Source organism: Carettochelys insculpta, chromosome 1 (genome assembly GCF_033958435.1).
Source record: "Carettochelys insculpta isolate YL-2023 chromosome 1, ASM3395843v1, whole genome shotgun sequence".
Lineage (NCBI taxonomy): Eukaryota > Metazoa > Chordata > Testudines > Carettochelyidae > Carettochelys > Carettochelys insculpta.
In genome coordinates this window covers 126,703,118-126,727,604 of record NC_134137.1, presented here as the reverse complement: position 1 = coordinate 126,727,604, position 24,487 = coordinate 126,703,118, and the positions used below count along the sequence as shown (strand labels likewise).

At 45.0% G+C, this 24,487-nt stretch overlaps 1 protein-coding gene across 2 annotated transcripts; it reads right to left on the bottom strand.

Annotated features, from left to right (window-relative positions):
* Positions 1–4,951: 4,951 nt before the first annotated feature.
* MFSD9 (major facilitator superfamily domain containing 9) lies at positions 4,952–20,203 on the bottom strand. Of its 2 annotated transcripts, none has more exons than XM_074983259.1 (6): positions 20,090–20,203; positions 14,343–14,430; positions 12,508–12,551; positions 11,116–11,245; positions 9,571–9,780; positions 4,952–8,129 (listed from the first exon to the last, which is right to left on the bottom strand). In XM_074983259.1, the coding sequence occupies exons 1-6, from the start codon at positions 20,189–20,191 to the stop codon at positions 7,342–7,344; spliced, it is 1,362 nt and encodes a 453-aa protein (XP_074839360.1). In that variant the 5' UTR covers positions 20,192–20,203; the 3' UTR covers positions 4,952–7,341. The 2 variants fall into 2 exon arrangements, with proteins under 2 accessions (XP_074839360.1, XP_074839361.1); XM_074983260.1 differs by lacking the exon at positions 20,090–20,203 and adding an exon at positions 12,247–12,328 and having other exon boundaries at positions 14,343–14,431.
* Between the last annotated feature and the right edge of the window lie 4,284 nt (positions 20,204–24,487).

The following is a 24,487-nucleotide window of genomic DNA, read 5'->3' as shown; positions in this document are numbered from 1 at the left end:
CCTTTCCTACCCCCAAAATAAAATCATTCCTTTGAGCTCGGTGTGATTTCTCGTCCTGCAAGAGTGTGTGTGGGGGGAAAACAAATCAAAACGGGCGGGTGGGGAGAGGGTGAGTGCTGCTGAAGGCACAGCTGGGCAGTGAAACTCTTTTGTCTTCAGTAGATGCGCGGCTGAGGGAACCGGGCAGTTGGGGTAGGGTGAGTGCTGCTGAAAGCACAGCAGCCCAGTGATACTCCCTAGTCTGCAGCAGATGCGCAGCTGAGGGAACCATGTATGTGTGTGGGGGCGGGGGCGGTACTGAAGGCACAGCACATTCTATTTATTAACTTAACCCCTCCCACGAAAGAAGATCATTCATTCATTCATTATGGTGTGGTTGATTTATGGGCATAATGGCAGACACATACATAGGTACCATGTGCATTACAGATCATTCATAAAGCTGTTTTTTAAAGCATCCCCTATTGCTGCAGGCTGTACATGGGGCCTGGTGGGTGGCCGTGTAGACGGCTGAGAGTAAACCCTGCCTATAGCTTCCGCTTCAGTGTTCCAGATAGGCAGGAAAGTCTCCCACCTTGATTCACATCTGTTGTGCAAAATAGAGCACACTGCAGTAGAGGTGGGCACGTTAGCTTTAGAAACATCCAAATCGGTCAATAAACATCTGAACCTCACTTTCAAACATCCAAAGGAGCATTCCATGATCAGTCTGCACTTGCTCAGTCTGTAATTAAAGTTTTCCTTGCTGGGGTCCAGGGCTCCTGCAAGGGGTTCCATCAGGCAGGGAAGCAGAGCATAAGCAGAGTGGCCCAATATAACAACAGACATCTCCATGTCGCCAATACTGATTTTCCGATGAGGGGAAAAAAGTCGCATCCAGGAGCTTTTGGTACAGTCCCGAATTTCGGAATGTGTGTGCATCATGAATGCTCCCTGAGCAACCAATGCTAATGTCGGTAAAATGACCTTTGTGATCTACCAATCCCTGCATGACCATGCAGAAGTACCCCTTTCAATTAATACACTCTGAGTCCAGGTGGCCTGGGGCCATGATGGGGATGTGCGTGCCATCTATTGCCCCACCGCAGTTAGGGAAGCCCTGGGCAGCTGAGCTATCCACTGTGGCCTGTACATCTCCCAGGGTCACAGTCTTCCTGAGGAGACGCCGACAGATTGCATGGGCCACCTCCATCACCATGAACCCCACCGTAGATCTGCCCACCCAAAACTGATCTGCCGCTGACCAGTAACTGTCAGGGGTTGCAAACTTCCATGGTGCAATTGCCACTTGCTTCTGTACCGTTAAAGGTTGTCTCATTTTGGAGTTGCTGTGCTTCAGGGCAGGGGTCAGCACATCACAAAGTTCCATACAAGTGGACTTGTGTACGCGAAAGTTCTTCACCAACCGCTGGTCGTCCCAGGACTTGAGAACAATGTGATCCCACCAGTGTGTGCCTATCTCTCGAGTCCAAAAATGCTGCTTCACTGTCATCAGTGCATACATGGCAGCCACCAGCTCTGCGTCCTTGGACTGCAACTGGCACAACTGCTGTTCAAAATACCAGCCTCGTCATCACCATCAGCAGCACCACCACTAGGATAGACGAGCATAACTGAGCTTTGGAATTGAAGGACAAATTGCGTGACAGCTGCTGTGGTTGTTGAAATGTTCTGTCCTATGAGTTAGAGCATTCGGGGTTCCATGCTGGCACTGGAATGCTGCAGCAGGAAATGGCGTGATCTCCAGTTTTTTTTTTTTTTTTGCATGGTTAGTGATGCAGTGAATTCTGGAATAGTGCTTGGAATTCTGGGATTTCTAACATGAAACACCCACAAGCAACTGGGGCAAAGGCACTGTGGGATAGGTACCCCCAATACAGCGCTCACGCTGTCAAACTTGCATGGGGCAATGGGGGCGCAGAGATTCAACATGGAGAAAAGGTGGGTAGAATTTCAAGAAGCTTTGTGGACCCTATTTGAATTCATAATATCAGGATTAAGAATTCAAATTTATTATATATTGATTTTTATCTCATAGTGTAGATTAACCCTTACTCAAGTAACTTTTTGGGTACTTTTTCCATCTCTGCCTATGGGTATTAAGAAACGAGAAGCCAGATACACATAAGATTGCCACCTAGCACCATCTATTGGTGGTAACGCTGTACTGCCTACACATCATTCCTTTAAAACAAATCAACCAACCAAAAAGTAAAAACAAACCAACAAAAAAAGCCAAAAAACCCCCACAACTCTGCAGTGACCAGTAATTTCTGTCACAAAGTAGCAAGGGGAGACCTCTAGGGAGACAGAATTAAACTGGCTAGGATGGTGAAATTAACACACTGGCCTTGTGAAGAATATTGTGGGATCTAAACTGACCGTGATGAAGAGAATACTTCTTGCTTGTGCCCACTTAGCACATAACTGGGCACTAAAGGTAAGTGGAGTCCTGGGTTGGGGCTGCCACTCCCCACACTAGAGAGCAGTGGTCAGATTTGGAGCTGTCTGGCCCCGCACAATAAGTTCTGGGGTCAGGGTAACTGCCTGGCCTTGTCTGGCGGGGTTGGCGTTGAGCCTGCCACTTGGCACCATACAACAGAGGCTGGGATCCCTGCTGCCTAGTTCCACCATTGGGGAACTATTCCTGGCCCCACTCTGTGAAAGGGTCTCTGGGCTGGGAGCCCTGGGCACAGGAGTGTGGGTAGGGGGGAGGGATGGGGCGTGCTGTGGTTCTCAACCTGTAAGCTAGGTAACACCAAGGCTCTAATAGGACAGCGCATTGGGGCATTAACTCTGGAAGTGCATAGATTGGAGCCAGAAAACAGAAGAGCTGGAATGGCAGTGGAAGGTGGCTGACAGGGCTGCCTGGTCACTCTCAACAAAACAGCCAACCAGAAACACAGCAGACAGGGCTGCCTTGTGTCCCGGACACCCTGTCTGTTCACAGAAAGTCCCCCAGAATGTCTAGACTGACTTTGTCGACAGAATCTGTTGATAGAGGCATTTTGCCTCATTGAGGAGTGACAGAAGCCTGTCAAAAGAAGTGCTGCATTCTGTTGATTTACTGTTGACAAAACACCTTGGGATTATGGACACTCTAATGTAAACATAGCCATAGGGTAAGACATAGCCATAAATGGCAAGTTTTCAGAATGGAGAGAAGTAACTAGTAGAGCCCTGCAAGGGTCTGTACTGGGACCAATGCTATTCAACCTATTTATAAATGATCTGGAAAAAGGGGTAAACAGTGAGGTGGCAAAATATGTTGATAATACTAAACTGGTCAAGACAGTTCAGAACAAAACAGACTGAAGAGCTTCAAAAAGATCTCACAAAAGTAAGTGACTGGGCAACAATATGGCAAATTAATTTTAATGTTGATAAACGTAAAGTAATACACATTGGAAGAAATAATCCCAACTGTACATACAAAATGATGGGGACTAATTTAGCTATAACCACGTGAGAGAGATCTTGGAGCCATTGTGGATAGTTTTCTGGAAACATCAACTCAATGTGCTGCAGCAGTCAAAAAAGCAAACAGAATGCTAGGAATCATTAAAAAAGGATGGAGAATGAGACAGAGAATATTTTGCTCCCGCTATATAAATCCATGATACATCCACATCTTGAATACTGTGTAAAGATGTGGTCGCCTCAGCTCAGAACAGATATATAAGCATTGGAAAAGCTTTAGAAAAGGGCACCAAAATGATTAGAGGTTTGGAACAGGTGCCATAGGAAACAAGATTTAAAAGACTGGGACTTTTCAGCTTAGATAAAAAGAGACTGAGGGGTGACATGACAGAGGTCTATAAAATCATGACTGGTGTGGAAAAAAGTGAGTAAGGAGAAGTTATTTACTTGTTCCCATAACAAAAGAGCTAGGGATCACCAAATGAAAACAATGGATAGTCCGTATAAAACCTACAAAAGATCATATTTCATCATGCAGCGCACCGTAGGTCTGAAGAAGTGGGTCTATCCCACGAAAGCTCACCTAATAAACTATTTTGCTAGTCTTTAAAGTGCTACTTGACTGCTTTTTGTTTTGATACCATAGGTCTGTGGAACTCTTTGCCAGAGGAGGTTGTGAAGACCAAGACTTTAACAGGGTTCAAAAACAAAACAGATAAATTCATGGAGGTTAAGTCCAGCAATGGCTATTAGCCAGGATAGGTAGGAATGTCTCTAGCCTTTGTTTGTCAGAGACTGGAACCAGATGACAGGAAAGGGATCACTTTGAGTTGCTTAACTTTAAGTACATGGAGAAGGCAGTGGAACTAACACATGCATTTCAAGTTAAATTTCATGTTTAAATGATGTCCTGAAAAGAGATGTTTTCCTGAACGGGTTCCTAGCTACCCGGCATCTGGATGCAAGAATCAGGTAGGCAGAGGAAGACTGAAGAACTGGGAGAAGGCAATCACAGAAACTAAATACTGTATGAGATGTCTATTTCATCTAACTCTATTGACTTGGCCACCAGTATTCTGAAATGCACTGGAAGGAACACTATGCAGTAAACCCTTGATTTAATGGACACTGATATAATGAACTTGAAGGCTGCTGCCCACTGGCAGACTGGGACTGGCCACGCTCTACCTTCATGCAGGCGCCTCAGAGCTGGGGGCTGGAGATGTTGCAGCAGAAGCTGAGAGCTGCAGGAGGTGGAAGGATCCAGGCCGGCATCCAGCTCCTTTCCTGGTAATTGGGAGAGGGAGATGGAGGTATGAGGGGAAGAACGGGGAAGAAGGCGGGGGGGAAGAGAAGTGGGGCAGAGGACAGTAGTGAGTGATGGGCTGGGAAGGTCAGTGCAGCATCAGACGGTATAATCATTCGGCTATAATGGATTTTCGGCATTAACGGACACCCCTTCCCCCCATTAATCTGTTAAACTGAGGGTTTACTGTATACAGTTAACAGAAAACAATTACTGAAACAGGAATAAAAATGGAATGTCATTTCACTTTATTATCTTTAGAAATCAATCATAGTGCAATTTTTGTAACTAACACCACAGAGAGTAATTCTTTCTGATGTACTTCAAAACCAGCGTTCACTATAAGGTGCCACAAGACTTCTTGTTGTTCTATAAGTAAAAGCCACTTTGTCCAAGAGCATCTGCTAGAGTATATCCCTGAGACTACATCTTCAAAAGGCTTCTCACACCAAATATTAGTTTTCCATAGTACACATTTAGACAACAAGACAAATACAGTTTTCCAAGCCAAAAGTCACATATTAAAGCAAAAACAAAAATGGTCATGGATAGTACAAAGTGTTTCAACTTGTGCATAAACATAAAAAGTGAAGTGTTGAGTCCTATTGCCAAAGACTACCAAAGTAGTTAAATCCTTTACACCAAGTAGAAGTACACTATGTTTTATTTCCACTTCATTCCAGGTGACAGCAGCAAATTAAAGTTACCTGTTCTGGGGAATTATGGGTTTTTTCACCCTCATTAGATGAAAAAGGGCAAGATATTTACTGAGCGCGATGTTTTGAGGCTGTTACCTAAATGGTCACCAGATATGAAATTTTAAAATGTCTTAGGTGCCTAAGTCTCAAGTGAAAACCAATAGAACTTGGGCTTCTAAGTAATCAAGTCACTTAGAAAACTTTACCCCAATTCATAAAAATGCAGTCGACAGTACATTGAAAATAAGATTGTACTTTCTGAACGAAGTGTACCTCTCACACAGAACTCAAAGGAAACTCCTAAAAACAAGTGGAAACAGACAGACAGACAGACAGACACAGAGTGCATGCACATAACATTTCAAGTAATTAAAATATTTGTAAGAGTTCCCACTATGGTACCATTGAGATCAAGGAATTTGCCAGCAACTGCAAATAGGAACAGGTACTCTAAGTGAAGACACCTGACTGAAAAAACAGCAAAAGTTGATTTAAAAACAAAATTACAAAGCACCATCTGGATTACTATGAAGTAACATTTGAAGATCTGTGCACTTAATACATATTAAATTTCAATAAAAAAAATCTACAGAGAGACTTTGAATGCAACATCAACTAATTAAAGAGGAAATGCTGTGAAACTTTCAGATAAATGGCATTACAGAAACACATTTTTAAAGAGGATCAAATGCAATGATCATAAAAATGAACTCATAACAGTAACATAAATCTGTCAAAGTATGGACCAGTGCTATGGAAACCACCCCCCTAAACCTCTCAGGGCATTTCAGTCTTTAACTGCAATCTTCACCTGAATAGACTCCATTAGCTTTAGCCCTCTAAAATGGATGCAGACAAATGAAGACTAAGATACTAAACACACACATTTTCCCATATTTCCTATACTGGCATTTATATTAAGTCTCCACAGATGAAAAATAATGGATTAAACCTACAAGAAACAAAAGATTGATGACATTAAAAAAACATTTAAAGAACCAGAAAGGAGTGGTTATTCTTAAAACAAATGTAGAGAAAAATTGCACAGGAAGTTCTGGAGGTACTTTAAAATACCTAATGAACACAGAAGGTTGCCAGAAAGATATGCTTGAGATGTTCAATAGTGGAGCTAACACTAGAGCAAATTTCACTATAGTTTACACTGTCCCATCTTCGCTCATCCTAATTCTGCAGGATGGTATTTTCTCTTAAAATATGCAGTATATGGTATATAAAAGAAACACAAGCACTAGTGTATACACAGCTCTGTTTACTAGACATGTTAAGATAGAAGAGTGAGAGGAGAATGAACCAACCAGTTGAGGGTAGGTTATTATCCTATTTGGGAAAGCTTCTAGTCAAAGTATATTCTACAAGTTATATAGTTACCTCTGATTTATCAACATGCCACTGTCACTGGTCAGCCTTAATTTCTCATACTGGTAATGTGCACATACCAAATTTTACTTGTTTAAATTTAAAAAAAAAAAAAAATCACCCATCTCTCTCAAAGAGCCTATCAACCTGTCATGCTTTGATGTGGGACTGCAAACTGGATTATTCAGCAGCCATTTCTTTATAGTCAGAGTGACAATTTTCTTTTGCAGTGATTTCCACCTTATTAACACAAGAAAATACATATTATTTTACACAAGGTTTTACATGGTACCTACACCTTTGAAGAAGAATTTCTCTCTGGACTACAGCCTTGAGCATTCATCTCTTGATGTAGGATCCTGCAGCAGACAAGTCTGCATGAATCAGAGGGCTCAGTTAGGCTGCTGTTCTTTATAAAGTAGCCTTTTGTTACTATTCAGGCTTCTGTCATGTTCACTGCTCTTCAGTACAACATAACCTCACCTATTAGAATTACTTTGCATTTCATTGACAGCACACCAGCCTGTCCAAAATTAGGGGTTAGTCACTTTTTAATTTAGGATTTCTACCATTGCAATATCGCGGTGTGTTCATGAGCATTATCAGAATAGCCACCAGCGCCAACCCTGCCCCAAAACTTGGAGGGCCACAGGGACTGAACTCCTGTGCAATTCCTGAGAGAAGAGGGGCAATTATACGTCCCACAGACGTCACAGATTGACCAACTCCTATTAGCGTGCCACTAGCCTGCTTCCCACCCAGGCTCAACTCAAGGTCAGTGATGCAAGTACGCCCTACAGTAGTTGAAAACGCCAAAAATGTTGATGATAAAACGACTGCCCATATGCTGAGGGCTGTGGAATACAGCATTATTAACACACAGGTGAGAACAGTGGAATGTAATAAAAGTGCATGAGTGTTATGTTGATAAAGTCTTGTTATTGGTCCAACCAGAAAACCAGCAAGTGCTCCAAGGGTGCTACCATAGCTTATGAGGTACCCTGTGAGTTTAGGTTTCACCCCAAATCTCTCTTCAAGTGCCAGAACAAAATTGCTATAATACAGCATGACAGCTACAGACATTAGTAACCGTACTAAAAATATATCCCACAGATCAGAACATGCAATGATTTTAATCCTCATCAGCACGGACACAACTTGAATCCACAGGGATGAGAGGGGAGTATCATAATTCATTGCTGCCCTGGCTAGTGATGTGGCCTGAAGGTCATCATTTGCCTTTGCTGTCACTTGGCTGTTACCGGTGGGCCGCTCATTTTCGTTATTATCTGTGTATTCTTCAGTCCATGGTAGCATCCAGACAACACCTGTGTAGGTAATGCAATGTGATCAGTTAATTGCAGAGTTACACTTTTTTACCCCACAAGTTATTTTAATGATTTCTCAACTCCTGCCCAGAAATCAATGACACGAATGAAAGTATTTTGGACTTTGTTGGCAACGGTTTATCTTCAAATAATCACAAAACAGTTTACAAAAACTAAATCATAATACAACCAGTGTAGTTTACTTAAAATGCAGTTCTATAACAAGCAAGAGAAAAGTCAAATGATGTGCTTCATGCCACATATAGGCCATGTCTATACTAGCCAAAAACTTCAAAATGGCCATGCAAATGGCCATTTCAAAGTTTACTAATGAAGCACTGAAATACACATTCAGTGCCTCATTAGCATGTGGGTGGCCGTGGCACTTCAAAATTGACACGGCTCATCCAGATGGGGCTCCTTTTCGAAAGGACCCTGGCTACTTCGAAGTCCCCTTACTCCTAAGAGCAGATAGGAATAAGGGGGCTTCGAAGTAGCCGGGATCCTTTCGAAAAGGAGCCCCATCTGGACGAGCCGCGCGGCGGCAAGCCACGTCAATTTCGAAGTGCCGCGGCTGCCCGCATGCTAATGAGGCGCTGAATATGTATTTCAGCACTTCATTAGAAAACTTTAAAATGGCTATTTGCATGACAATTTCAAAGTTTTTGGCTAGTGTAGACCTAGCCATACAGAGCAGATCTGAGAAATGAACCCTTTTGAGTACCATTTTCTGTCTCTAGACACAAAAACAATGCTCCCTCTTGTATTTGGATGTTAAAAAAAATACATAACAAGGGAGAGAACTGTCTTAAATGAACTATATTCAAAAAGTCTTGGGCGGGTAGAAATGTTAATCTGTAACTTCACAAATAAGCAGTCCCTGTGGCACCTTAAAGACTAACAAATTTTTAATGTCATAAGCTTTTGTGGATAAAACCCACTTCATCAAATAGAGTGGAAAAACAGGATTTATATAGCAGGAGTACCCGTTGCTAGTAGGACCAGTTAGTGAAGCAAATTAAGTCGGGTGTGTTTCATTCCAGCGAATAGCAAAGGTGGGGAGGTTAAGATCTTTAGTCTATCCTTGGCCTGAATAGAGATCTTAACTTGCTTATGCATCACAAGGGCAATCTTCCCACCTTTCCTATTCCCAACGTACTATCCTAGTAATGACACGTACGTCCTTACTCCCCAGTCCCCGCTCCCTGCTATATAAACCCTGGATTCTATTTTTCCCACTCCATTTCCATCTGACAAAGTGGGCTTTACACATGAAAGCTCATGATCTAACAAATTTGTTAGTCTCAAAGGTGCCACAGGACTGCTTGTTATATTTAAAATTTTTGAGAAGTTCAAAGATAAATTTGAATGCTCAGAAGCAGATTATAGTTAAATCACTGTCCAAACATGAACACAAAGCATTTCAAATGCTACAACTTACCAGCATTTAGAATGAAGATGGAGGAACAGATGAAAGATGTCAGGAAAAAGCCATTCTCCAGCTCTGTAAGGTAGCCCCCAACCATGGGACCCAGAATGAAACCAACACTGGAGGCTGCACTGAAGTGTCCTATCACAAGTGGTCGCTCTTTCTCAGAAACCAAATCAGAAAGTAGAGCTTTTGAAATGGACAGGGTGTGTTTGAATATACCTGCAAGTTATCACAAAAAACATTTGTCTTATCATATTTATTTACCATCTGATCTTATTTATTAGGTTGTGTGTAATTATTATTTGAAAATTCCATAAGTTACAAATCATGTGACACCAGAACTACAGAGGCTGTATTATGCTAGGGTAAGGTGGGCATGTGACAAGTTTGGCAGCAACCAATACCTCATCTTGTTGAGAGCTAGGAATTATATTAAACAGATCTGAACTGAGTGCGTGGACCAGCTCCAATAAAACAGAAGCAGCAGATCTGAATGGTGGATCCCATTAGATGTGAGGCAGCTGCCAGAGACATAGCATCTTGTGGTCAGTCTTGGGGAAAAATGATACTGTTAACTACAGACGCTTGCATTTGGCACAGTATATTACCAGATTGTTAGATGAACAGCAGGTGTTGGTGTATTGAGAGAAGTAATGATGTGCGACTTTTGGAGCATTCTAGAAATGCTACATATGTTCAGTGAAATATCTTTCTCTGCCCCTTCCTTAGAAAAGGATGATATTACATGTCAGTCCACAACCACTGGCACTACATGACCATTACAGAGGTAGCTAAAATTATAAAGCTTTATCAAACAAATCACTGAAGTTCCTTTACCATAAACACAAAACAAATAATTTGAGGAAGCCATTTTTTTTTTGGAATGAGGCTAAATAACCAGTATTCTCAACGCCTATGATCAGAGTTTTATAATAGAGATACGCTGACAGAAATTTAGCTTTAGTGGCACAAACAAATATGCTTATATACAACATATATATTCAATTAAAAAGTGAGTCAAGCTTTTTGATGATATCCTATTTGGAGTCATAGGTTTGGTATGATGACAATGTACTAAGATGCTATATCACATTATGTGGTACACACTGACTAACATTTTTAGAATTTACTAGTGATTTTGGGAAGTCAACTTGAGAAACACTAAAGTGGCCTGAATTTCAAGAAGTACTAAGCACCCACCTTCTGGGAGTGGAGGGGGGGAGTAGTTTCTACTTTAACGTAGCTGAAGTCTTATACATCTTCTCACCCTCAAAAAAATCAATAACTGAAAAAAATCACTTGTCACATTCTTCTCATTGTTTTTAAAAAAAAGCAGTTAAAAATTAAATAAAAAGATCAGCTTAGAGATCATTGCGTAAGAGGGATTTAGTGGATACCAAAGAACCACTGCACCTGTGATGATAAAATGTGGTAAAACAGTACAAAGCTGCTGCCCAGCTTGCTCCCCTGTCCAAATACCATGATTTTCCCAGCAATACTTCTCTAAACAACATTAGACTAAATATAAACCCAAGAACAAAATCATTTACTCACCTACAGTGACCCTAGCAATGGCAAACACACACATATTGGTGGACATGCCAAGGAGAAGATAACCCAGTGCACTGAAGAGGATACAGACAAGCAGGGAATATTGTCTTCCTATGACATCACTCCAGCAGCCCTGGTAAAGCAATAAATGAGTGTTTTTATAATACTAAACTACCCATTATGAACAATATGCATGTCTGAATTAAACAGATTACCCCCTCTTCTCAAAGGATAGGTCCCTGAGGGACCATCAGTGGAAATATTTGTGAACAGATTGGACACCATTCATAATAGCCCTATGTCTAGATGTCAGAGGCTGAACATGGACTGAATTCAATCCTGAGGTCAGTGGGAGAAGCAACAGTTTGCACCAGGAATTAATTTTACTAAATGAGGTTTGAAACCCAAGCTTCATTTAATTTAATCTCTCATTTTAGTTTTATACAAACCTACGACAAAATGTAGTGAAATATTACTGGCAAGTTTCTAATGAAAACGCCACTACACCAACACTGAACATTTACTATTAATTTATGATAGCAGCTACTATGTGCTAGATGCTGGGCAAACATTTAGAATGGGCAGTCCTTGCTTGAGGGAGCTATCAGTCTCAGGGCAAGCAAACAGAAAGAGGTTATGTGAAGGGGAAAACTAACAGATAGTCTATGTACAACAAGCCAACTTGATTCACAACGTGCAGCATGGTAGAACTGAATCTTTAAGCAGGAGAGGGTAGGAGCCATACACAAGTCCAGGGAAGGTGCAACAGCAGAGGAAAAGATGACTTTGTGCCAGACCAGTGGATGAAACCTAGAAGCACAGATTGGAAGTGTTGGTGGGTACAGAATGCACTTCTGAACTAGGGCTTTTGGGCTGTGTGTTTGTGCCTAGCTGCTCTGAGAAAAGGGTGGGAGTAGAATAACCTATGCAGGGGGAAAAAAGTTTGAGAGGTGATGCTTGACTTAAAGTCAATTGGCAAATTGCAACAGACTTCATATTAACCAGAGAACGGGAAACAGCTTTGGAGGTCTAGTCCATGACATTATTTCTTGTATGCAAACTACTGCATTGAAGAAAACCGGTCTAATAGCAACAACGTTAAATGGAACCATGCATGACTGACATTTGACTTACTAAATCACTACTTTTGAAGGTAGACATTTGCTTCTCAGCTAAAAATACCATCTGGGGTAGCAGTCACCTGAAGGATTAGATCCTACAATTGCAACAAAAAGTTCAACATAGATAAGCCCTTGAAGTTAGTGAAGTTATTCTTACGTGAATACTAGCAAGTATAGTTTCACATTCCCCAAAATGCTACCATTAATGTTACCATTTTCTCACCACATTAATAGAAACACCAATACATTTTACAATATGGTATTCAAAACTTACCACAAATGTGCTGGAAAAGAGCTGCAGCAAACCATAAAAAGATCCTAAAATGAAAAGAGACATTCAGAATTAAACATGAAGGCTATGTTTGCATGAGAGGGCTTTTTCAGCAAAACTGGGCTTTTGTTGCAAAAACTGGTGGCATATTGACAGTTTGTTGACAAAACTCAGCACACCCATCAGCAGCATTATACCTCTCCATGTTCAGGAATAATGCCTTTCTTGACAGTTTCCTGTAAACAAAACAGCTGTGTAGACGCTCCAGGGCCCTTGTGTTGAAATAAAGGACTTCCAATTCACCAGGCAGCCCTGTTTGCAGAGCTTCCGATCAGCCATTCTACCGAGAGAGGGCCAGGCAGTCTGGCTGCTCTGTGTCAACAGAGCAGATTGCTCTTTCAGTTTCCTTTTATGTGTAGATGCAATCTGTTGACAGAAGTTTTGCTGGGAAATCCCTTTCAAAAGTCACTTCTGTTGACAGATGCTTCTTGTATAGACATAGTTGAACAGATTTGTGAAACTGACTTAAAAGTGGTTATGCAAAATGGGGAAATTAACAGAAAAATTCATTAGACTGAGGAGAGGTATAAAGGGGAAGTAGGAGTCCAGCATGAACTATAGCAACAAGAGTTTCATCATTTAGATGAATGAATGTTCCTCCTTTTCTGTGTGTCTCAAAATTGCTACACTATGGCCGTGTCTACACGAGCCCCAAACTTCGAAATGGCCATGCAAATGGCCATTTCAAAGTTTACTAATGAAGCGCTGAAATACATATTCAGCGCCTCATTAGCATGTGGGCGGTCGCGACACTTGGAAATTGACGCGGCGCACCGCCACGCGGCTCATTCAGACGGGGCTCCTTTTCGAAAGGACCCCGCTTACTTTGAAGTCCCCTTATTCCTGTGAGCAGATGGGAATAAGGGGACTTCGAAGTAGGCGGGGTCCTTTCGAAAAGGAGCCCCGTCGGGATGAGCCGCGTCAATTTCGAAGTGTTGCGGCTGCCCACGTGCTAATGAGGCGCTGAATATGTATTTCAGCGCTTTATTAGTAAACTTCGAAATGGCCATTTACATGGCCATTTCGAAGTTTGGGGCTAGTGTAGACATAGCCTATAATTCAGAAGTGTGGATGTAGAAGTATGTTGGTTTGCCAGGAGAAATAACTGAAACTGGGGCAGTTGGCATACTATACCAAACATCACGGTAGGGCATTGTAGCAGCAGCCTAGGAAGAAACTGCAAAATCCTATCCTTTAAAACGAAGGGTAGTAGGAGAGAAAGAACAGAAAGGAAACAATTCCAGGATGGAGCCAACAGGACAATATTTGTCAGCTGGAAGAACACCCCAGATCCCCGCCTTTTTGTGTTATTAAGTCAATGCAGAACATTGAGGTGATAAAGTACCACAGATTAGAGTTACATTTCTGTCATCCAAACTCAGAACTGGGATAAGTTTCAGAAGGAGCTCAATTCCATGCTAACTGAAAAGGCAGGCTATTAGTAAATCTTCTAGTATGGATATAAAGAAGATATATTTACATCCTCATTATTGTTTTTAAACTGTGCATGAGACCCTATTTGTGTGGAAAGCAAATGCCTCAGAATCACTTCAGTGGAGGAGAGGAAGCTACGGCCCCAGAAGAGTCATCGGGTGGAACCCAGCATACAGTAGCTTCTGAAGACAACTATGAAGGAATACAATGACTTACTATGGGAATTATAAGAAGAATCAGCTGGGATTATATGGCTAATGAAGGTTAGTTATGCTACATATCTGACTTTTATGTCAGATCCAATATTTCATTCACATGACAATCAGTACCCAGTCCGTACTCACCTACTACTCCTGCAACTGTTGGGCTTGCTCCTAGAGACTTGATATGAAGACTTAAGAGAGGCACCACCATACTCACACCAAAGAAGTCCTGAAAGAATAGGGAGAACGAGTTTCAGTGACTGAGCAGATTTACAATGATACAGAAAGTCAAGATTCAGGAGTAAATTATTTTGTACTTTATACAAAAGGTATTATATTTATATTTTAAATGATCAGGTCTACAACTTGGAAGGCTCCAGCCCTACCAGCATACTATGCCATTCAAGTGCTTCTAACATGAACATCCCTGACTGTTGGAATATAGTTCAAGGGTTGGCAACTTGCGGCTCTTTAAGGAGTCAGTTGTGGCTCTGGACACTGTTGCCACTGACTCCTCTTGCGGCTTCCTGCCCTGCTGCTGCTGAACTAATGGAAATAAATTTAATTGGTTTAATGTCTTGCAGGGTGATGGGAGGGGTCTACCCATTAAACCAATTAAATTTAGTTCCCCTGTTTCAGAGGCGGCAGGGCAAGGAGCTGCATGCGCTGCAGGTGGGCGAAGTGCTGAGCCCACGGGAGAGCTGGGGGCAGGGCAACCGAGTCTGCTCCTGATGGAGCAGCCCCATTGAAGAAACAGTGGCTGTGGGGAGCACTGGCAGTGTGCACAGCTGTAGGGGCTTGTCAGCTGAGGCGGGTTAAATCTGGGGGTGGGGTTGGGGGCTGAAAGGGATTAATCCGAGGGATGGGAGAGCATGTTTGGGGCTGAGGGGGGTAAGACTGGGGATGGGGAGATGTAAAGCTTGGGGATAGAGGGGCAGATTTGGGGGCTGAAGTGGGTAAAGTCTGGAGATTGTAGGCAGGTTTGTGGGCCAAGGGAAGTAGAGCCTGAGAAGGGGATGGTGGTGGAGGGTTGATGCAAGCATTGCTCTGCCCTACTTAAGAGCCGATCCCCAGGAACAGTGTTTTCCTTCTCCTCGTTGGCTCTCTAGTCCAGGAGTGAAAGTAACAAACTTTCTCACTGGAACAAAGCACTGTCTGTGCACGCTTCTGAAAACAGGGTTTGCAAAAAGTATGGTTTGACATTACTTACTAAGGACTGTCTTGTATTCATGTGCATTGTGGCTCTTGCAGTAGTGATTTTGTAACTGAATTTGAAAAAAATCTCTCTTTTTGCTATTGTGGCTGCAGATCCCTGGTATAGTTTATGCAGCTGCCCTGAATGAAACAAGCTGTAATAGTAAAAGCAGTTTTGCTGGCATAACTGCATCTACACTAGTGGTTCTAGAAAACATAAGCTATGCAGTTATGCCAGCAAAACTGCTTACAAATCACATCTGACCAACCCAGTTCTACAGCCAAGTTTGCAGTGTAGACCTGACCTACAAGAAATAAAAAGTTCCGCATGACAGAGAACACGTTTGGTTGTATAATTGTTACTGGTATGTTCACAAATTATCATTTTTTAAACTTAAAGCTATGAAAGGCACTACTTATCTAAAACAAAGAATTCTATTAAATGTTTCTAAATGCATGAAAAAGAAAGGGCTATACACTTTAAGAACGCCTAGTTACAATATGTAATGCTTTTATTGTCATAGGATATATTTAAAGTTGAATAATTATTCTGAATATTTTGAAAAAGATAGGTTTGCACTAATAGCATTTTTAATTCAACAACATAAATAATCTGGTATATCATGCTAATAAGAAAAAACTCCTCTGTACAAATAATTAAGTAATGGAAACAAACACATTTAAAGCACTTTGGAAAATGCATGTAAAATGTAGTCGATCAGTGGAAGAACAGCATTTACAATGGGAAAAGAGGCTTTCAGGACACACAGGTTGAACCTCTCTAATACAGAACTCTCCTGTCCAGCAACATCTGTTATCCAACATGATTTTAGTTAGCCGGATAACAGCTCATCATGGGTGTGACCAAGTTTCCCATGGTCCTATAAGGCTTTTTTCCAGCCACCAGTCCTGGCCCTCAGTGTTCTGTGATGTCACTTAGCTATAATTTACCCCTTTATGTCTTCTAAGAGCCCAGTAAGTGGTGAAAGTGTTGGTAACGTGCTAGACCAGTGGCCTGCAACCTTTGGCCACACTTGGCTCTTTAAGGACATCTTTGTGACGCCTGACACTATAATTTCAAAGCTTAAAAAAAAAAAAAAAAAACCTGATTATTTTTGATAAATAGTGAATGTCTAAAAACCAACAACAAACAACTCATATCTAAAAAGCAGATGATATGTGATCTTGAAATGTTGCACAACTCTCACTTTCGTATGTGCAGTTCATTGTGGGATATCACACTGTATTGTGTTTTGATCGTATTGCTAATGAAGTTTTGATTCTGAAAAAGAAAAAACGAAGCTTGCAACATTCCTGCATTTTAAGAAAGAAAACTGTAATTAATGTGAAGTAAAACTGACATATTTAAAGTGGATTTGGGAGTGAAAGTCAGGAAGACAGTGGTATACACGTGTACAGTGTGAGGAAATAGAATATGTAAAAAGTTTGTGAATATCCTGCAGTAAACATATATCGCATTGCGTGCGTGCTGTTTTTAAAATAGGGGTTACAAAAAATATGGTTTCACATTACTTATTAAGGACCATTAAGTATTCAAATGTATTGCTGCTCTTGAATTACTAAATTTTTACCAACGTTGAAAAAATGACTCTTCTTGATATTTTGGTTGCTGACCCCTATGCTAGACAATACTGACTTCCTGTGGTCTGGCAAATTCTCTCATCTAGCACTGCTCAGGTCCTGAGGGTGCCAGACGACAAAGGTTCAACCTGTATCTAAAAAGTCAAGATCAGCCTATTTCTGTAAGTAGATTGCCATTGTAAAATAACTGATAAGTAACAAAATGTTATACAAGACAGTACAGCAGTAGGGCACTGCATAAGGGAAATAAAGATTTCCTCAATAGCATAAGAGAAAGGCAAGACAGTACACAGCGGGGTGCAGTTCCTCACTCTTACACTATAGAAGGATCTCCTGGAATATCCTTTCAGATTTTTGTCTTTTGTTAACTTACTACACTGACCTGCTAATTCTTTTATGGTACAATGCTGATTGCATGATGCATCTACATCAGAGTGAAACTGCTGAAGGACTACTGAAGTAGCATCGTCTTTTATCAGGGACAACTGCAGCTGGAGTGAACTAGCAGTTCACAGTCCATTCAACACTAATATAGAGATGTCGTTATAAATGCCACCGAGTCATATGAGTCTACTACCTCACTAAGCAGTCATGATGGCCAATTTATATATTTTATATATACTCACACACAAAATCAAAACTATTAAATATTTATTAGCATGACAATAATAGACATATCCAGGAGTCAGCAACCTCCGGAGCCACATGAGAACCTTTAAGGAGTCACTTGCAGCTCCAAGTGCTGCCATCCTGTTGCCGCTAACTCCTCTTGCAGCTCTGGAGGCTGCTGAGAAGTTGCGGCAGAAGGAAAGCTGGCAGGGCAGGGATCTGCCCGCACGCTCCACATGGGGGAAGCCAGCCTGCAGGAGAGGTGGGCAGAGGGGCGGCCCAAGCCTGCCCCGTCAGAGCTGCACGGTTGTGCTGAGGCGGCACCGGCGGGGGGGAGCAGCAGCAGCAGCAGAGCCGTGTGTGGAGCTGGTCAACTGAGGCAGGTCAATCCAGGGATGTGGGGTGGGTTTGGGGCTGGAGGGGTTAATCCCGGGGGTGGGCGGGTGGGTGGGTGGGTTTGCAGCTGAATTGGGTAAAGCCTGGAGATCGGGGATAACACCTTTCTAACTCACACTGTGCGTTGTTCTTACATAAGGGTGACAAAAAGCACAGTTTGACGTTGTTTATTAAGAACTGCCTTGTATTCATGCGCACTGCGGCTCCTGAAGTATAGATTTTGCAACTGAACATGAAACAACGGCTCTTCTCATTATTTTGGTTGCAGGCCCCTGCTCATAGCTGCTCCCCAGTATCCCTTAAGCCATACAATCTTTAAGCCCTGCAATTATTGCTACCACTTGCATGTCACTGAAGAACAGTAATTATAAAGAGAAAAGCGTATGTTATTCTAAACTCTTTTTGGCCACTGGAAGCTTATGTAATAGACAATATGTAATAGCTCAGTGACATCTTTCAGCTCCTATACACAGCAGTTCCCCTTAGCAATGTGCAAAATACCTTCTATGGCAGATAGTCAGAGCCATAGTTGTACTAGTCTGTAGCTTCAGAAATAGCACAGCAGTCCTGTAGCACCGTAGGCTATGGCTGTACTCAACAGTAAACCCTCGATTTAACGGACTTACGGGGTGGCGGGGTGTCCGTTAATGTCAAAAGTCCATTAAGGTCCAAATCTGCAGGACTGGAGGCTGGGAGGAGGCTGAGCACTCTCCCCCACCAGGCCAGCAGGTGGCTTGCAAGGAGGGACAGCAAAGTTCACCGCTCACCTGGGATTAGTGTAGTCATGTACGGGGCTGGGGGAAATAGAGGGGGACTGCTTGGAACAAGCCCCCGGGCCCCTCATACTGCCATCACCGCTGCTGTACAACATGGTTAGGAACAAGTGGGTGAGATGGATATGCACAGCATCCCAGTCTCACATGCAGCATGTTAGCACATGCCCCCTGCCTGTGCACACCTCCCACCTCTGGTGGGAGGAGCGCACAGTGGCTCCAGCAGGGGCCCCTCTGGCCCCAGCAGCAGCTCCAGCGGCACCAGCTGCTCCAGGATTTATCTGGGGGCGGAGGGAAGGCTGGCAGACAGCGTCTGTTATTGCCTAAGCCCATTAAATAGGGGTCCGTTAAACCAAGGGTTTACTGTAGTTGCCATTTTGTGATACAAATGTGTCCCAAAATAGCAAATCTGAGGCTAAAGACCGCACTCGAAATGCAGCGCTACTTCGAGTGTGGCATTCTGGTTGTGGTACACATGGCTCTCTTTGCATCAAACCACTGTGATACTACTTTACAAAGGCCTGCACAGGATTTGGTGTGTGCACTCCACCTCCAAAATAGTCCACTCAACAGGGGCTTGCTGCATAGCTGCATGAAACGGAAGACTTGGGAGGACAGGGCTGGAAGCTCTACAGCCAAAGCATAATCAAATCCAGAGAATTTAAGAGACTCATCCAAGGCCACACAGCAAATCGGTGACAGAGCCTGCATTAGCCTGAAGAGTTCCTGAATGCAGCTCCCTTTCTAAATTCACAGACCCACTCCTTCCCTTAAAATATGTTTTAGGCCCTGTGAAAGTAAGATATTATGAGTTAGGTCAACAGATGTAACTGACATTGTCTTCAGTATACTTAACACAAGATTTTGTTTGACAGTAATCCTGCACTGCAGTATTAGCACGCTAACTTGAAAGTGAAAGAGACTAGATTATTTCCTTAAGGGTACCTCACGGTGTTAAGTTTGGGGAACTGAGGGCCGATGGCAGCGAACTGCCTCCCTGGATGGGGGCACTGGACACTGGGGAAAGGGAGAGACCGTCCGTTCCCCAGACTCAGGCTTCTGGGAATCTCAAGCGGTTTTTGTACTGTAAGGGCCGGGGGAGGCTGAAGCATGAGATGAGGCCAAGCCCAGGCTCAGTACGGGGCCGCAGGGGAGGGGGGCAGCCGGCCGGGCCGGAATCAGGCAGCTCTGGTGGGGAAGCTGGCGGGTCACTCCCAGCGGGGCACCGATGAGATGTCACACGCCGATAACTCGCCCCGCCACCCGCAGAGACCCGCCCGGGGACAGCGGCTCCTGCGCCCCGCCCGCACTCACCAGGAAGCCCACCAGGTAAAGGCACCGCACGAAGCGGCTGGGCCGGGCCCCGCGCGGAGCAGCAGGACGGGGCGAGCCCGGCCGCAGCTCCGAGGCCCCCATGCTCCAGCCAGGCCCGGCGGCGGCCGCAGCTGGGGGAGGAGCACGCGCCGCACGGGATGGGGCGGGGCGGGGCGGGGCGGGGCCGGGCCGGAGGAGGGCTGACTGACGCCGGGAGCCGCCCAACAGGCAGCAGAGTGCGGGCTCGGCGGGGGCCCCAGCGGGAGGCGGCGCCAGCACAGGGAAAAGGGTGGGGGTGGGGGTCGGGGTCGTTGATCGGCCGTCAGGGCTTGAAGCCTTTAGGGTTCCGGTTCCCCAAGCTGTTCTCTGCACTCCCCTTCCCCGTGCAGCTGCAGCCTTGCTGGAATTGTCACCCCCATCCCGGGGCTCCAGGAGCAGGGGCTTTACCAAAAATCCGCGTTGTAGGAGCTTGGTGATATTCGTCCCCCGGGCATCAGCGCCTTCCTGCAGTGTCCAGCGCCAGGCTGCCCGTTACAGCACTTGTGCCCTCTCACTTCTGGCAGTCCCACTTTTGCATCCATGACAAACACGCAGGCTGGGGCTGTGCTGATGGGCCCCAGCCGAATAACCTTGTCATGGGGCATATGGATTTTTTTGTTGGTCAGCATAACGACCCTGGTGTAAGGGTTGTGTTGGAAAAAAAGAAAGGGCAGGAGTAACAGTGCACGCATGGTCCTTATGTGCCAAAACTCGAGACGGCTCAAAGCCACCCTTCCCTCAGTTAACACACCCATTTTTTACATCCATCCCTGATGAGAGGACTCCTACCACACAAACTAAATATCTAAGTCTGGTCCTTTTTCTTGCCCTCCCTGACCTGTCAGGTACACTGCCTGGTGTTTAAAGCAGGCTGAGATGGTTGAACAGGTGGGCACTACAGAAGTGTGCTACAGTTTTGGCTTACATTTTTGTTGTTTATTTGTGAATTTCACAGCTCTGATAGGCATTGCTTTATGCTGCCTTTCCATTCAAACCATGTTTATAAAGCACTTTGAGATCCTCAGATGAAAATTGCTCTAAGGATGCAATGCTTCATCATCTGCAACAGTGAAATAAAAAATTAGACTCCACCTTAGACTTGTGCTGTAACTGTGTTCACAAATCCCCTGGACCTCTTGGCTATCTGTTAGGATACAATCTGTCCTAGCACCTAGTGCCATCACTTTTCTAGCCATGGCCTCTCATGGATATTTCCACCCCAACTTAATAAACTGGCAAGAAGAGACAGTATTTACTCTAGCCGTTTGATAAAAATCAAGACCTGAACAATTGATGTCTGCCTACAGGCTTCAAACATCTTCATGTGTTTTGAAGAAGGCAGTTACAGAGCTGAGGTCTCGCTGAAGGCTAGGGTACACAGTAGAAGATAGAGTTGCATTTGTCTTCTGTGAAGAATCAATCTAAACTCACAGATCTCTAATCTTAATGGCAAAGGCCCAGGTGTGGGTGGAAAGATGAAGATTTCCATCCTAAGATCAGGAACTAGTGTCTCTACTGCCCTGATGGAGGCAAAGGGTTGTGACTCACTGCCATGGCACCTCCTGTGAGCCAGTCTGAATTAGCTCTTTGGCCTCAGAGCATTCTCAGCTGGCCAGTGCCCCTTCCCTCAGAGTTCTGCTCTGCAGCAGTACCCCCACACGCTGGGGTCCTCTCCTCCCGGGGAACCCCAATTCCCCTATCTCCACCTTGCCTCAATAATCCTGTACATCTCAGGTGCAAACTACAGTCTGAAGTGGCCACTTACCACTCCCAGCAGGAGGCCTCACTGCCACCTTCTACACTCGCTAGCAGTGCCAGGGAAGACATAGCAAGGTGGTTACAACTGCACCACTCCATGGGAGGGGTGGGAACACCCTGGCACTCACCAGCAGGAAGCAGCGTGGGTAGAGAGCTGGAGCCGCTTTGCAGTGCTTTCATCCTCCTGCTGCTGGCGCAGCCTCCATAGTCCCCCTGCAAGTTCATGTGCCCCACACTCACCAGCATTGGGAAGGGGAAGTACAGCAAGGCAGCCCCACACCTGTGCTCTGCTTGGCTGTGTCTACACGTGCCCCAAACTTCGAAATGGCCATGCAAATGGCCATTTCGAAGTTTACTAATGAAGCGCTGAAATGCATATTCAGCGCTTCATTAGCATGCGGGCGGCAGCCGCGCTTCGAAATTGACGCTCCTTGCCGCCGCGCGGCGCGTCCAGACGGGACTCCTTTTCGAAAGGACCCCGCCTACTTCGAAGTCCCCTTATTCCCATGAGCTCATGGGAATAAGGGGACTTCGAAGTAGGCAGCATCCTTTCGAAAAGGAGTCCCGTCTGGACGCGCCGCGCGGCGGCAAGGAGCGTCAATTTCGAAGCGCGGCTGCCGCCCGCATGCTAATGAAGCGCTGAATATGCATTTCAGCGCTTCATTAGTAAACTTCGAAATGGCCATTTGCATGGCCATTTCGAAGTTTGGGGCACGTGTAGACACAGCCCTTGTGAGCAAGGCACAGAGGCCTACTGCTGTCACCAGTACCCAACCCCCCTACTGGCTGCTCACTAGCCCCTCCCTCTTTTCAGGGAGAGGGCATGAACCCCCTCATGTCCCCACCCCACATCACCCAGGGCGAGGGGGTATGGACCTGCTACCTTCTCCTGCTCTGTCTGCCTCCCTGCAGTCCTAGTACCTCCTAAGCCTTGAAAGCAAGGCTTCAGCTTGCGAGTTTGCTTTGCCAGAGCTCCCCAGCACTGCTCTACCTCAGGTACTCTCTCTAGTTACCCAGCAGTAAGATCTTCCTTATTCCACGGCTAAAACAAGAATTACCTTCTCCTTGCCAGAAGTCCTCCTTATATGGCCTAGCCAGGCTCTGATTGGCTGTCTCTAGCCCTTTTCTGATCGGGTCCCAGCCCCAGCCTTTTCCTGGGGCTATTTTAACTTTTGGACCAGCGCCCCCCCCCCCCGCGCCCGATCAATACCCTTTCCCTGGAGGTGGGAGAAGGGCTGCTTTTGTATCCCAGAGATGCCCCTCCAGGCCCACTTGCCCCTTCTTCATCTCTTCTATCTGCTTATGTGGAGGGTTGTTCCACAACAGCCTCATATTCTCTGGCCATGTCATGATTATCTGCCTGTGCCTGGCAACATGCCTGGTCTACTGCCTCCAGCCATGCACGCAGGCTGGAATCCTCTGTACCCTCTACTCTTCAGGTCAAGGTCCCTTCTGCAACCTGTGCCACAAAGGTATTCATTCAGGCATCTTGTTGGGTTCTCTCTGTCCCCTTCCCTGCTACCACCTTGGACGGCTATCAGGCAGGTCCATTGCTGACACTGTGGTGTCCACCTGGCCTAATTTTGACCCTTTGGTCCTCAGGCACCTCTTTTTTTCCTACAATGTGCCTGCAATATGGCCCTGCTGATGGCAACTGAAGTAAGTTCCCTGCCTCTTATTGGCCTGGAGCCTCCCTTGGTCCTTCTCCAGTTCAGCCCCCTCCCTGTGGCTATCTTTGACACCAATCCCTGGGTCCAAGCAGTTTCTCGGTAGGTGCTGTTTGCACCCACCAGACCAACATGTCCATTCTGTTGTGGCCCTCTCCAGGTGTAGTCTTTTCTGGGACTTGCCCTTTTCCCTGCTCCGGATGAGGCTCCCTGCCCACATCCCAATAGCAACAATCCCTTCTATGCCCCTGCCTTCTGCAGGCATAACACGCTCTCATTTTCTCTGCCACTTGCCTCCTGGCCCTGGTGCTTGACTTCTCCCCACACTCTTGGTGGCTCCTGAATTCCCTCCTAAAGAGTTTTAGCAGGGCCTGCTGCTCCTCCACCAGCTATCCCAACTGTTCACTCAGGGCCCACTGTGCCTCCCAATGCCTGTGGTGAGTCTTCCCTATTTCGCATACCAGGCTTTCCAGCCTCTTGTGCTGCCGACCCACCACTTTCATCAGGGGAACTGACCCTGGAGCCCAGTCTGGAAGGGTGCAGTAACCCTCTGCAGAGAATACTTCTATGTATCTGGGATCCATCCTCCCTACTTCGGTTATTCAACTTCCCTCCAGGCAATAGTCCCAACTCTTCCCTTTCTGTCAGGGGAGGACCACTTATGCTAGCATTCTCCACCAGGAGTAGGAGATTGTGACTCACCTCCTGCTGGCCAGTGTGGGAATTAGATCTTCTTAGCCTCAGAATGCCCTCTGCTGCCCTTCTCCTGTCCATTACTTGCCCCCGTTAGCGTTTCCAGCACTTGTTAGGTCCCATATCCCTCCTGGCTCATGGTGCCCCTTCCCTTGCAGTGCTGTCCCACAGTAGCGCCTTCACACTCTGGCATCCGCTCCTCCCAGGGAACTCCAACCCCTATTCCTACCTTACCTCTTTA